Below are 15,579 nucleotides of genomic sequence, written 5' to 3' on the forward strand. Positions count from 1 at the left end.
TTTCCACATTTATACACAAGCTTCAAAATCAAATACTATAGTTTATTATTAAATACATCCGAAAGTCTTGTCTCTTGTTCTCTGATACGTATACGTTCGCAATGAACTGCATGCATCGTTCACGGTTTTTGATAAAGTCTTTGTTAAGCAGAGCAAGAACCATTGCACGTCTTGGATCCAGTACTCTCTCTCAGCCGCAACCACCGTCTCTCTCCTCCACCGTCATGAGTAGACTTGAAACTCACAACACAAAGCTCTGCATCGTCGGTAGTGGTCCGGCGGCTCACACGGCGGCTATTTACGCAGCTAGAGCTGAACTTAAGCCTCTTCTCTTCGAAGGATGGATGGCTAACGACATAGCTCCCGGTGGTCAACTAACAACCACCACCGACGTCGAGAACTTCCCTGGCTTTCCAGAAGGTATATATCCTGAGCATATGACCGGTCCTGGTTATAGACTAGTAAAATATTGACCTATAATTTTCAAAATTTTAGAAAAAATTCACATACATATCTCCAAATTTCTATTAAAAAGTTTATATATTTTTTTACTAAATTGATTATTGCTCACAAAATCTCATAAAAATATCGTTAAATAAAACTAGTTTGACCAATTAAAAATACAGTGTTTATCAAATGATATAATATTTTTCTAAAATGGTGAGACCATCAATTATTTTGTAACCAAAAAAAATTTAAACGCCACTTATATTGAAACGGATGGAATATATATTGTATGAATTAAACATATTTGATTTTATTTTTATATATGTTTTTTCAATTAGTGTTAATTTGTAAACATAATTCATATTTTTTTTTAATAAAATGTACAAAATTAGCTAATTGTTCTTAATTTTTTGAAGGTATTCTCGGAGCAGAGCTCACGGACAAATTCCGGAAGCAGTCGGAGAGGTTCGGTACGACTATTTTCACGGAGACAGTGACTAAAGTCGACTTAACGTCGAAGCCGTTTAAGCTGTTCACAGACTCTAGAGCCGTTCTCGCAGACGCTGTGATTCTTGCTACGGGAGCTGTGGCTAAGCGGCTTAGCTTCCCTGGCTCTGGTGAAGGCTCGGGAGGTTTCTGGAACCGTGGAATCTCGGCTTGTGCTGTCTGCGACGGAGCTGCTCCTATATTCCGTGATAAACCTCTTGCGGTTATCGGTGGAGGCGACTCGGCGATGGAAGAGGCGAACTTCCTCACCAAGTATGGATCCAAGGTGTATATAATCCATAGGAGAGACGCTTTTAGAGCCTCTAAGATTATGCAGCAGAGAGCTCTGGCTAATCCTAAGATCAACGTGATTTGGAACTCGACGGTTGTGGAGGCTTATGGGGAAGGGGAGGGAGGGGTTCTTGGAGGAGTGAAGGTGATGAATGTGGTTACTGGAGAGGTTTTGGATTTGAAGGTTTCTGGATTGTTCTTTGCTATTGGTCATGATCCAGCAACGAAGTTTCTTGATGGTGCGGTTAAGCTTGATTCAGATGGGTATGTGGTGACGAAGCCTGGTTCTACACAGACTAGTGTTGCCGGAGTTTTTGCCGCCGGGGATGTCCAGGACAAGAAGTACAGGCAGGCGGTAACAGCTGCGGGAACTGGTTAGTTCTCTATTTTTCCATTGTTTTGTAATGTTAGAGTTGTGTTTCTATAAGAACGGTTGTAACAAATGTCGTTAGCTCTTAGAAATGGATCAAAATGTCGTTTGAGACGAAACTAATATTATATGCTGTGGGCTCGTATTACATGTTTTGGTTTAGAACCTCCTGGTAATCTAAAATAAATGGTTGTTGTTGTTAGTTATTTTAGTGAAGTGAGTAACTGTTTTAAAATGCTTAGGTATTGAATTTGTGTTTAATGTGTGTTTTAGTTTCCTCTGTAACCTTGTGGCTTCCATTGCAAGGAATAAACTTGTGTTCTTGAACTTAATATTTTTATATCATCTAGTTCAATTAAAAATTTATGCAAGCTAAGGTTTTGTGTTTAGAGTTAGTCTTATCTGAGTGTGTTGTGTTGCATTGCTTAGTAGTTAGTAAAGAATTCTAATTACATTCTTTGTTCAAAAAAAAAAAATTACATTCTCTCTTTGTTTAGCTATATGTAGAAAATTAATTTTCATCACAAGTTATTTGATTGGTTGTGTAGGATGCATGGCAGCTTTGGATGCGGAGCATTACTTACAGGAGACTGGATCTCAGCAAGGCAAGAGTGACTAAAAAATACTCCCATCAAGCCTTGGTCATAGAGCTAACTATTGATCCCTCATTCTGCTAGACATGGACAAGAACGAGATTTGATCTTTAGCATAATAGTTCACAGACATTGATTTGCTTACTTCTTAATACTGCAGTTTGAGTTGAGTACGGATATTCTTCAAAGCTGTAGCTCTAATTAATGGTAAACTAGCTACGAATAAATTCCTTAAGATATGATTCGCAGATGATGACTTTACATTCACAAATTCAGTAAATGATTTGTCCAAACTAATTAAAATATTATTGTTCGTCTTATAATAAATACAAAGATGTGTTTCTAGAGATGGTTAATGTACACATAGCTTAACTGTAACGCTTAACTAACTATACCAGAAAACTCTGATTGTTCACAAGTCTCTGAAATGAAATTAACTCCACTCGGTGACGTTAAAATAAAGTCTCTGAAACCTCTTGTTTAGGATGCAAGCTTCCGACAACATGCCAAACGTGATATTATAATCTCTCAGTAAAAGCAGTCCTACTGCGTCGAGGTTAGAGTGTCTAATTTGTTCAGCTTAAAAGATCTAAATTTAATGTGCTTTCTTTAATGAAGCTTGTGTGTATTCTCCAATACATTACAAGAGATTTGCCATGACGAGGCTGGTAAAAAGTTAAGATGGAATAGTAAATTAAAAGGGACATGTATAATGTGAACACCGAAAATAAGTAGGAAAAAGGCTAGGAAAAATTAAGACATTTGAGAGATGAAGTAAATCTTTGAACTATACATCACTTTATTTACTATGACAAAAGATAGTTAGGAGGAAAGTACATTATATATAATTTATTTTCCAATGTACTTTATAAACCTCGGACCATCCCCTTTATCTGAACTTTATTTTATTCTTCTTAGTTTATTAGTTGATTGGATGTATATATTCGTGAAATCATCTCCATCTAAGAAGAAAATATTCGTGAAAGCAAACCTCCACTTTACACTAGACACATTATACGCTAAAAACTAAATGGGCATCGAAGAAAGTGAAAAATCAAACCCACCCCTTAGATACTAAACATTAAAAAATAATCGCTAAAACCTAAACCCAAATGTTAAGGTATTTTTGATTAAGCATATTTTAAAAATTGGTAACTAACTTAAGATATTTTAAGCAATTTCTCAAATATTTTTTAGTACTTTAAACTATAAAATATTTCTTTGAGAATATTTATCAAAGAAAGTAGAAAATAAGTTCTGTCTTAGACAAGAAAATACAGAAAAAGTCGGATAACATTGAGCTATTTGTAGAAGAAAAAAGAACACTAAAAAGCGTAGTTGAATGATGAAATGTGTTATAGTTTGGAGAAAATGAAAGAAAAGAGATAAGGCATAAGATTCCATTAAGTGAAACTGAAAGGTTGGATAACATTGGAGCTTGTCATGCGTTTCTAGTGTCTATAAGTTGGGTGGTACGTTTATCGTTTCGTTTACCTTTTCCCATTTATCACTTTAATTTATTCCCACATATTTATCGTCTGCATCTAGGCTAAACGCATGTACAAGATAAAAATACAAAAATGAATGAAGGGATGTGGAACTTATAATCCACAAATACAAACTAATTTTTTTTTTGAACGACTACTTCATTAATTTAATAGAAAAAAAACATTACAATGATAGGGGATTAGAAGCAGAAGCTGAAAGAGCACCTTTAGCAAGGGCATCTGCAGCTGAGTTGTTCGAACGAGAAATGTAAACAAAAGAAATCACAGAGAACTCTAGAGACAAATGTAGAATATCGTGGACGATTCCAAACAGCTCTTTAAGAAGTTTCCTGTCGTTGATGGCTCTGACTAATGTCTGACATCCGAATACACTGTCAGGGTGGAGAAACCCTTCTAGCGGGCTTGGAGAACAGCTTCACGCATGGCCAGACTCTCCGCCATGAGGGGGAAAGACACGAAGGTCTCCGATCTGCTTTATGTGAGGATGGTGCGTCCTAAGTGATCTTTGAATAGCCAGCCAAGACCTGCCTTATTTACTCCTTCTTTCCACGACGCATCCGTGTAAACCGAGACTCCGCCCGTGTTGTTCCTTGCGTTGATACCATGATTCAGCTTCTGAGTAGATAAGAACTGCGTGTTACCCTTTAGCTGAGCCTCCTGCCATTCTCGTGATAAGCAAATAGCTTTAGTCAATGTTTCCAGTGGTGAGAAAACTTTATTTTCGAAGATTAGTTGGTTTCTAGATGTCCATATCGTCAAACAAATCCAGGGACACAGAGGGCTAGATATCAATCCTGATGGTGGGAGATTTAAGGTCTTCTTTGATTCTTTTAGCGATGTTGCGAAGGTTGTAGCTGAAGTGATGCGTTCCACATGGAGTAGAGGTGCCATTTCCCAGATGCTTGCAGCAAAACGACAATGTAGGAACATGTGAATTGCAGTCTCACGAAGTCCGCAGTGTATACATTTTGAATTTGACAAAATGCTTCTCTTTTCAAGGTTCTCTCCTAGCGGTAAGGCTCCCTTGACAATTTCCCATAGGAAAACTCTAAGTTTCGGTGAGAAATCTCCTCTCCAGATGTCAGTGTTCCAGCTGCAAGGGTGTTGTGGTGCCGGTTGTAGTTGTGTTGCCTCCTTCATTGATATACCGGTGTAGTAACCTGTTTTTGTGCTGTAGACGCCATCTTTTGTTGGGAGCCATACCAGTGCCTCGGGTTTGCCTAACTTTCTTGGTTTTATGCTTAGAATTTTGGTAGCAGCAGTAGGCAGAACGCGTCCTATCAGTTCTCTATTCCATTCACCAGAATCACCAATCATGAGCTCAGATACTCGCCAATCATTTGTCTCGCTCGGGGGTGGTCCCATTGGGCGAGATGGTGTTTCTGAAGAGAGCCAAGGTTCCTCCCATATCAAGGTGTCTCTGCCATTGCCTATAGCTTTGCCAGTGTTTGCCATCAGTAGGTCACGTCCACAGAGAATGCTTCGCCACCCATGAGATATGGAGGATGTAGCTGAGACTTGGGAAAATGGTTGAAATTTGCAGTATTTGCCGAGTAGGACTCTTGCAAGAAGGCAGTCAGGTCTTGTGTAAATTCTCCAGCTAAGTTTTGCTAGCATCGCCATGTTAAACGTCTCTATATCGCGAAGCCCTATCCCTCCATCACCATTTGATATCGCTAGTTCCGAAAATGCTATCCAACATTTTTTTCTTTTATCAGAATTGGCATCCCAGAAGAACCTTGTGAGCGCAGATTGAATTCGTTTAACGCATATGTCGGTTTGACTGAAATCACAGACTTGAGCATGACAATATTCCCCGTGCTAGACAACTTCTTAGTGTTCCAACTCGCAGCCTTCTGTCTTATGCTGTCAACAATAAACGTGAACATATCTTTCTTCCTTCTGCCGAATTGTTCAGGGAGACCGAGATACTTGCCCACACCTCCTTCCTTAGTGATACCTAGGCTGGTCTGTACTCTAATCTTCACTTCCATGGGAGTCTTCTTCGAGAACGTGATGGATGATTTTGGAGCACTTATCATCTGTCCTGAAGTAGTCTCGTACTTGTCCAGAATGGTTTTAGAGTGTCTACACTTCGCTGCGATGTCTTAATGAAGAACATAGTGTCGTCTGCGAAGAGAAGATGGTTAACTCGGGGACTACCCCGAGCCACTCTGATCCCAGCCAATGTGCCTCGATTCTGTGCAACCGTGCACAACCCGGATAAGACTTGGCTGCACATAATGAAGATGTAAAGAGATAACGGGTCGCCTTGCCTTATCCCTCTTTCCGGAACTATATGACTCTGAGCTTCACCGTTAAACAAGATCGAGTAAGAAACTGAGGTTATACAACTCATTACTCGATTGCAAAAGATCTTGCTGAATCCAAATCTTAGCAAGACATCTTCAATAAACCTCCATTCTAGTCGATTGTATGCTTTGCTCATGTCAGTTTTCACCGCCATAGAAAAATGTTTGACAGCTCCCGATCTCTTCAAGAAATGGAGAGTTTCATGTGTAATCATAACATTATCAGCAATAGCTCGACCCAATACAAATGCCGACTGGTTTTCAGAGATTATCAACTCCAATATCGGTTGTAGGCGCTTGGTGATGATCTTAGAAATGATTTTGTAGTACACACTTGTCAAGGCAATGGGTCGATAGTCCGCTACTGCTCGTGGGGAATGTATCTTCGGGATGAGTCGAATGTGAGTATGATTGATGTTGTTTGGCAATATACCAGAGCTAAAGAATAGTTTGATTTCTCGAGAAACTGCAGGCCCCACTGTACTCCAGTTTATCCGGAAGAACCCTGCAGAGAACCCGTCAGGTCCCGGGGCCTTGTCGGGATGGATAGAGAATATGACAGGTTTGATCTCCTCGTCTGAAGGTACGGCCGAGACGTCATCGTTCAGTTCTTCCGAAATGGATGGGAAAATTGCTTCCTCCACTATCCATGTGGCTTCGGAATTGTTGGATTTGAACAGGGAAGCAAATTAATCAGAGATCACTTCCATGATCTCGTGTTCCTCAAACACAGCAGTCCGTGAGCGTCTTCCAGGACTGAAAACTTATTTATCGTCCATTGTTGTCAGGTAGAAGCATGGAAGAACCCTGAGTTCCTGTCTCCTAACGCAAGCCATAGTGTTCTACTTCTTTGGCGCCAATACTCCTCTTCCTCGCTGTAAGCTTTCCTGTGTAGTAAGTTAATCTCAGATATCAAACTTTCATTTGGTTTCGAACTGATCATGGCTTCTTCGAGCCGAGCTTTCTCCAAATTTATTTGTACTTGGCTATTGATATGATGAGTTCGGTTCCATTTGGAAATCGCGCTCCTGCACGCTGATATCTTGCTTTCTACTGAGTCTCCGTTCTCAAGCCAAGCTTTGGCAATGAGTTTTCTAACCTCCTCATTTTTGCAGAGTTTCCTGTCGTACCGGAATAGTCCTTTCTTTTTCCTTGGGTCTGGCTCTAGAAAGGCGATGATTGGTCTGTGGACTGAACCGCCAAAGTTTAGGTATGAGCATCTTCCGGAAGGGAATAACTCAGCCCATAAGCTATTTTACATGGCTCTGTCCAATCTGCATACAGGTCACATTGAGACATGAAGGTTCTGAAATCAATGAAAGTGCCTTCCGCTCTAGCTGGACCGCCATCTTTCTCCGAATTATCAATGATGTCGTTGAAGTCCCCGGTAAGGAACCAAGGCCCTATTCTGCTCAGGGAGATCTCCGTGATACGTTGTAGTATTTCTCTGCGTCGTGCCTGCTCTGGTGCTCTGTATGTGAAGGTTGCAAAGAATTTTCCGTTCTTGTATTCTATCTCAGCATCAATAAAATTATCGCACAAGTAGAGAACATGAAGTTTGATAGATGTGTTCCATAACAGAGTAAAGCCACCTCCTCCAGGACTATGAGGCGGTACATGAATTTGCGATACAAATCGTAAATCAACCAGCTTTTCAGTCACAAATTCCGGGGGATTTTTTGTCTCCATGAAAAATATGATGTCGGGATCAAAATCTTTCTTCAGTTCCCGCAATCTCTGGACTTTTGTGGGATTCCCCAACCCACAACAGTTCCAGCTCAATATCTTTAAGGAAGAGAGTTGGGCGGGTTGTGAAAATCTGCCGTTGTTGGTGTTGGCTTAGCTCCTCTACCATGGGTTGTCTTTCTTGCCTTTGGGACTCTTGAAGTCTCACTAGCCACACTTGTGTCTGGTGCATTTGATATAGGAGGTCTTGGAACTTGCGGATTCCTTCTTTGTGTAGCTCGTTTCACCCCCTTCTGCCCTTCTGTGTTTTGTTAAGAGTAGGATTTACGTACTCAAGGTGAGTTTTGGATCACCACTTTCCTTTTCTTGGATCCCGCTCCTCGTAAAAATTTCTGCTTAGCGTTTGTGGAGCTTTTCCCTGGGGGGACGTCTTCTTTTCTGTGGTTGGATTGGTTGCATTGAGACCATTAAATCAGGGCTAGGTACCTTAGCAACCTCCTGTGACTTAGTATGTGGTGAGGGTTCGTCATTTAATTCCAGTTCTGCGTAGAATGCTTGGTTGCTTGCATTTTGGTTCACTCTATTGATAGCGCCCTCCAGTAGCGAGGCCTCCAGTAGCGAGGCTGCTGTTTTCGCCATTAAACCTTGGATTTCGCATTCAAGAACCCTTTGTCTTCTTGCAGCACTCTCCACTGGATCAGAGACATTGACATACTAGAGCGTCACTTCATGTAGCTCAAACATGATGTCATTATGCATCTATTGGACGTCTTGTTCTGTATTAGGCGGTTGCTGTATTGGGGTGGTAAAGGGAGTGTTGATGTGATCTTCCATACCCGGGGGGGGGGGGGGGGGGGGGGGGGGGGGCTCTTTTGTTTCCAGACGAGTTGACCCCTTTTAGACTGGTTGCCAAAAGATAGGGACCGTCAGCGTGAATCGTCTCTTAGGAGGGTGGTTTGTGTCATGTGATCCTTAGATTTACTGCGCAGTGGGGGGGGGGGGGAGCTCCTTCGGTCTCTTCGGTAAGAGTGAGAGTCACTGGGTGATTGAGCTTTCTCTGGCTGTTTTCCTTTCTCTTGGTTGCGTTTTTGTGGACTGTTTGTAGCCTTCCTATTGTAGGTAGTAGTTGACGTTTTAGATGAAGGTCTTGCTCCAAAGGGTCTTCCATATCTATCCAAACGTTCACTATAATTCCTCTGATTCCTCATATCTTTGTAACTGTTCTGTTCTGGGATAGTGATGTTATGGCTGATAGGAGGATTCCTTTAGTGTCTTGGCGGTTCAGGTAGCTGATGTCTGATCTCCCTGGCTGTGTTGTCCGTAGTCCCCGGTGCCTGATGATAGGACTCTTGGTCGCTTTGGTTTTGACATTGGTGTTCTTCATGATATAGACTGTAGCACAATTGACAATGGTTTGCAAGTTTTTCATACCCCAATGAGACAATAGTTTCCTCACCCGAATCAAACTCAACAATGGTTTCCTTGATCAGCGGTTTCAGACCATCAATCGTAACCCTGATTCTTGCTACCAGAGGAGTCACTTCGTAGTCATCAAGATGGCCAAGCTCTCCTCCGATTTTGTAGAGCATTTCTTTCCTCCAGTAGTGAAGGGGTAGGCTTTTTAGCTCTATCCAAAAAGGAATCTGCGAGGGGTAGTTTGGAGATATGATAGGTTCCCATTGCTGAATAATCACCATCCATCGAGCGTAGTGGTATGGTCTGTGAGCCAAGACGTAGTCGAGGTCTTCTTTGCTTTCAAATCTCACTTGGAAGCAACTCTGGCCAAGGTCGGAGCAGGAGACAGCCCCCTTTGCGCTCCACCGACGAGTTAAGAATGAGATTAAATGCCAGATCTTCTGTTCCTTTGGGTTTGTGAGTCTACCGATGAGAGTGAGTTCATTGTCGAGAATAGCTTGGGTCGTGTCGATCTCTGGGGCCCTAATACGGAGCGGAGGCGCCTTGGCTGGTTGAGAGTCGATTGCTTTCCCTTTTTCTGCGTATGTTAAGTGTCGTGCCATGGTTGAAGGTGTTGAGAAGTCTAGAGTGTAGTTTAGCAGTAATTCCGACTGATTGTCTATTTTGACGACGATTCAATGAGGGAATTTTTGGTTGCTTTCAGAGTGTGTAGTAGCTTCGGTGAGGGGCGCAGAGCGTGATGTCGTTGGGCTTCGTCGATATTGGGAGGCGGCTCCGGCGGGAGGATGGGCCCTCCGACGGAAAGTCGAGGGCTGAACCCGGGAAAATTACGCAAGTGATTTCAGATTTGAAAAACTATCCCAAAGGGGAAGTGGAACCGGGTTGGTGAGAGGTGTCAGTCTTGGTCAGAGATTCAGAATTGAGCTAAATTGGGTAAAACCAATCAGGAAAAAACCGCAGAATGTGAAAAGCTGGTTTAGTTTTACTGTTTAGTAAAACGTGCCTGGAAGAGAATTTTTTTTTATAAATTTCAAACCTCGAGAGAAGCTCACCTTCCTCCTATCTATACAAACTAATTAGTCTGTATGTTTTAACTTAGATATTGCCCACACAAGTAACCATTTAAAAAAAAACTGCGAATATAACTATCTCACGAATCTATAAGTATCGTCGAATTACTATGATCGTGAATGGGATGTTGTGTCATGTGTGTACCGTCAACTTTATGTTTGTTCCATATGGAGTATTTTCAGATATTTGAGATATTTTGTTAAATCAATAAATGCTTGTTGCATTAATTTATCCTCATCAACTTGCAATCTTGCGATACCAAAAATTTCTATAAACCGTCAATAATAAGTTCGTCAATCGATAAAAGGAAAAGCTTGAACTGCTATAATGGCGAAAGAACCTAACAAATTAATTGCAACTAATTTATGTTTTTTGTCAACTTCCTAATTTATGTTTTATGTTGATATTTTGGAGATATTTTGTTAGATATTTTGAGAAAACATTGTTAGTTATGAACAATTCTGTGGGATTGTATGATGAAGTTTATTTCACTTTGAAAATAAATAACAAAATACATTTGTGACACGTTATCTAATCAATTTGTATAATTTTTCTATACTTCTTTCACGTTATAGAATCAAATACCATAAGTCTGTAACTTCGTATATTTATGGTCATTGAAAGAAAACCAACTTGTAAATTTCTCTGCTCGTCTGAATTGACCGAGAGTGAGTCATCCTTATTTGGGGGGAAAGGAGAGGAGACCATACATCTTTCTTTGACTTATGACTAAAATGTTGAAGATTTTTAAATTTACTTGCACTTTTTTTTTTAATTTGCATATTCTTCCTGACTATTTAAGAGTGTGATTGTTTGGCACTTTTAGCGAGAACTTTTCAGTTGAAAATACGATTGCTCTCATTTCCACTAAAACTATATCAATAAGGTAAAAAAGTATTGGGAAAATTGCCAAAACAGAATAAAAAAACAGAATGGTTGTCCCTATGATATAAATTCAACTTTGTCCATTTTATCTCTCTTTTACCCTTTTATTTCTGAAACTTAATAAAATAAATAGTTTTATGAATCAAAAAAATTATTAAAAATATAAACTATTAATGGAACACCAATATACAGAAGGACATATTTTTTATTTTTTCAAAAACTTAATAAATAAAATTTCCAATTTACGTTCTACTAAAAGTAGAAATCGTCTTCTACGGAAATTGGGTTAGTAGAATGCAAAATCTAGAATAAACACGTACATCTACTTGTTTTGGAACGTAAAATCTACTTTTGATTCAATATCTAAATATGGGGAATGCGAATTCTACTAATTGTAAAGATATCTACGTTTCTGAAAAATGCAGTTTCTACTTTTAACAAGTATTCTAACATTTATCGAACGTGAAATCTGAAAACTACACAAACGTCTAAAGAAGGTAGAAATTACATTCCTTATTATTTTCATGGTTCTACGCATTGTAGAAGGTGTCTTCTACTAATAAAATCACCTGTTTTTGGCGAAAATAAAGGAAAGTCAGTTAACAAAATATTCTAAAAATATTCTAACTTCCTAAAATGGTTCTGCTCGATTTTCTTTGTCAATTTTTTTTTAAAAAAATGATTTTGCCTTTCTTCTTCATGAATCTATGATTTTTTCATAGTTTCTCTTTTGATTTTCAGAAACTTTTGTTCTAGATTAGATGCATATCTATACAACATGTGGTCTTTGGGAATTAGGTGCAACTACGGGATGGATTTTTGAGGCTGATGGCAAAGGGGGTAGGCTATTGTTAGTGGAATCAAATTGTACTTTAGATGAATTAAAAAGGATGATTTTGGAGGATTTTGGTATGGAAGAAGAAATCATAGCCGATTTGGAGTTAAGTTATCTACCTGCTGAGTTGATCAATACTTCAGGATGTCCACCTGTGATCATTGCAAACGATCGTCAGCTTCATAATTTTGTTCGATTTGTTCAAAAGAGTGCTTCTACTCGATTGTGTGTAACATGTAAAGCCAAGGCTGAGAATCCGAATAAAGAAGCCTTTGATCTTAACAAACCGCCAGCTGATCCATGTACTCATGAAGAGAAAGGAAACTCGTTTGACAATGGGGACGAATCAGCTCCTGTGTATGCTGAGAGGCAGGGGAATAAGAAGAATGAAAAGCGGAAAGGAGTCGCAGTTGATGAGGATGGGGACTATGATGCTGATACCATGATCTCTGAAAAAGAGAACATACATAAAATGTCAAAGTTTTCTCTGCTCCATGTTGTTAAGGTCGGACAATTTTTTGAGAACAAAACTTTGTTGAAGGCGACTTTCGAGATGTGTGCAATGAAGCATAACTTTGACTACCAGGTTATCAAAACGGATAGACAACTTTGGTATGTTAGATGTGCAGATAATGCATGCAATTGGGGTGTTCGAGCAGAGTGTCTGAAGGATTCATCATATTTCATGATCAAGAAGTATGTCGGTAAACATACATGCGCACCTTCAAGCAAAACCAAAGCGGGTAAGACTGCTTCAGCAAAAACAATAGGCAGTCTGATTATGCATAAGTATGTAGGCGTCAAGGAAGGGCCGAAATGTAATGATATCATACAGATTATGCGTAGTGATCATGGATGCGAGATATCAAAATCTTTAGCATGGGATGCGCGTGAATATGCGATCAGTGCAGTTAGAGGTATTCCAGAGAGAAGTTATGGGAAAATACCAAAATACTTGCACATGCTGAGAGAGGCTAATCCAGGTACACACACATCCTATGAGATTGACGGAAATGAGAACTTTCGTTACCTATTTATTGCATTTGGGCAATCGATAAGAGGATTTAACAGAGTCATGAGGCGGGTTATTGTGATCGATGGGACCTTTTTGAAGAATAAATACAAAGGAGTTTTACTGGTTGCTACGGCTTTAGACGGAAATTCAAATTTGTATCCTATTGCGTTTGGAATAGTCGACTCAGAGAATGAGCGTTCTTGGGAATGGTTTATGAGACAACTTAAGGTTGTCATTGCAGATGATCATGATTTGGCTTTTATTTCAGACAGACATGGGTCTATCGCTAAGGCAATTGAAAACGTGTATCCATCAGCCAGACACGGGATTTGTATTCATCATTTGTTGAATAATGTGGTCACATATTTCCATGGGAAAGGACTTGCTGGGTTGGTTTCAAAGGCGTCCAAGGCTTATCGAGTTTCTGAGTTTGAGAAGACATTTGCTACTGTGTGTAATATCAGTCCGGCAATTGGAGATTATCTTAGGGAAGCTGATGTGCAAAAATGGGCTAGATGTCAATTCCCTGGATACAGATACGACATAAGGACAACCAATCCTGCTGAATCTATCAACTCTGCTTTGCGTTCACCGAGAGAGTATCCAGTCATCCCTTTGTTAGACAGTATCAGGGAAATGTTAACACAATGGTTTTATGAGCGTAAGAAACTGATTTCAAAGCATAAACATCCTCTGACTAAAGATGTAGAGAAAAAAATAGAGAGGAGAATCGGGAAAGGCGCCACATTTGTAGTTTACCCTGTCAGTGCTGGTCGATTGCTTGTTAGAGGTGATAAATTCGACTGCTTAGTTGATTTGGATAGAAGGACTTGTTCATGTGGAAAGTACACCCTTATGAAGATCCCTTGTAGGCACGCAATTAAAGCTGGTTTTCATGTTGGAAGAGAGCCACACACATTGACTGATTTGATGTATACTACAGGAGCTTGGAGAGAAGCTTATGAAGAAAGCATAAATCCTATTGATGTTCCTGAGGATGCTTGGTCTATACCAGAAGATGTTAAGAAAGTCATTGTTTTACCACCACAGACAAGAAGATCAGTTGGAAGAAAAAGAAAACGCAGATATGAAACTGCGGAAGACAAAATTCGGTCATCGCAAATATCACGAAGAAAGCAGCCTCGGAAGTGTAGTAGATGTGGTATTAGTGGGCACAACAGAGCAACTTGTCAAGTACCAATATAGTCAGTCACAAATGGTAAGGGGTGAGGTTATATAGGCGGTAAATTTATGTGTTTTTATAGCTTGGTTTATGTGTTTGATGTATGGTTCTTTGTGTCACAGGTTGCTCTGTTCAAGTTTGCAAGTGGCGGTAGATGGCGAGCTAGGCGAGCTTATTTCAAAGTGCATTCTCATCATTTGGATAAATTTCACAGGTTGCTTTGTACGGTTTTTTTCTTCTAAACACTATAGGTTCTCTTTTCAATTGGATAAATTTCGTTTGGATTTTTTCTCATTTTCATTGTTAAGCATTGGCATCATTCTTCTAAGTTTCATTGTTATACATTGCCATCATCATTCTTTCTCAGTTTCATTGTACTCGATTTGAGAAAACCCCTCGAAAATGAACCAAAACAAAGCCATAGTAAGAACCATAAAATGTGACATAGTCATTGTAAGAACAAAAGAGATTGAAGCAAAATACTAAGAACCAGTAGACTGGTTTCATTCATTCTTGACTTTACCAAAACACAGTAGAATGATTCCTAAACAACCTAATTCAAGGGAATTTTTTTGCTTCCTTACTTCTTCTTCAACTGTCTCTTTCATACTCGTTTTCAGATCTTCAATTGCTTCTGTTATTCTCCCTTGCTCTGCATCTAGCTTTTGAAACTCATCAACCAAAGCTTCATCAACCCACTTAAATAAATGGGTTTCATTTTTTCGCTACATAGAAGAAAAATAAAGTCAGGACAGCGTGTTCGTCTCTCTTAATCAAAAATCGATTCAGACAAAAGATATCAAAGCCATGACCAACGCCTTTAACAAAACAGAGTTTCGATATGAACAGATAACTATTATGTATTTGAATCCTTAAACAAATCGAAACCATGAACCTGTGACCCAATTTCGCATCTATAGAACCGTCGGTAAGGATTCTCATCTGTTCTCGAATAGAAAATCACAACCCCCTTCCCACACCAGCACCTAGATGGCACCCCGTACGAATATCGCCTTGGAGTATTCATGTTTTAGGAAAATTGATTCAGAGAGAAAAATGTTCTCGACAGAGAAGAGAATTCTGAAAAAATGGGGAAAACTCGGGTTTTTGGTTTAAATATGTCGGGTATTAGGTTATTTGTGGATCTAATTCGGGTCGGGTTTTATTGCTGATTTGGATCAAAAGTCGAGTTTACAAGAAACCAAGTTTAGTGTATTGGATTTGATTCGTTTATATACTCTTATCGGTTGATTTCTTCTACAACGGCTATTAGAATGCATGATTAATGTTGTTTTGGTTTCTCGTTAGGGTATGTTTAGGGTTTCGTTATGTAGGGCATGTTTAGGATCTCGTTATGTAGGGCATGTTTAGGGTCTCGTTATGTGTTTTTAGACTCTCGATTGAATGACTGGTTTCTGTTTAGGGTATGTTTAGGGTATCGTTATGTTTTCGAACGTTGTCTCATTTAGGGTATTGTTTAG

At 39.6% G+C, this 15,579-nt stretch overlaps 2 protein-coding genes across 2 annotated transcripts; both read left to right on the forward strand.

Moving 5' to 3' along the window:
• The first annotated feature begins 88 nt into the window (after positions 1-88).
• LOC125583621 (thioredoxin reductase 1, mitochondrial-like) lies at positions 89-3,131 on the forward strand. The gene is made up of 3 exons (XM_048750894.1): positions 89-420; positions 864-1,598; positions 2,143-3,131. Exons 1-3 carry the CDS (start codon positions 102-104, stop codon positions 2,211-2,213), a joined length of 1,125 nt encoding a protein of 374 aa, XP_048606851.1. The 5' UTR covers positions 89-101; the 3' UTR covers positions 2,214-3,131.
• A 7,999-nt stretch (positions 3,132-11,130) lies between these two features.
• Positions 11,131-14,388, forward strand: LOC106360251. The gene is made up of 2 exons (XM_048750896.1): positions 11,131-14,134; positions 14,221-14,388. The coding sequence occupies exon 1, from the start codon at positions 11,827-11,829 to the stop codon at positions 14,119-14,121; it is 2,295 nt and encodes a 764-aa protein (XP_048606853.1). The 5' UTR covers positions 11,131-11,826; the 3' UTR covers positions 14,122-14,134; positions 14,221-14,388.
• The last annotated feature ends 1,191 nt before the right edge of the window (positions 14,389-15,579 follow it).

Source organism: Brassica napus, chromosome C3 (genome assembly GCF_020379485.1).
Source record: "Brassica napus cultivar Da-Ae chromosome C3, Da-Ae, whole genome shotgun sequence".
NCBI classification, from domain to species: Eukaryota; Viridiplantae; Streptophyta; class Magnoliopsida; order Brassicales; family Brassicaceae; genus Brassica; species Brassica napus.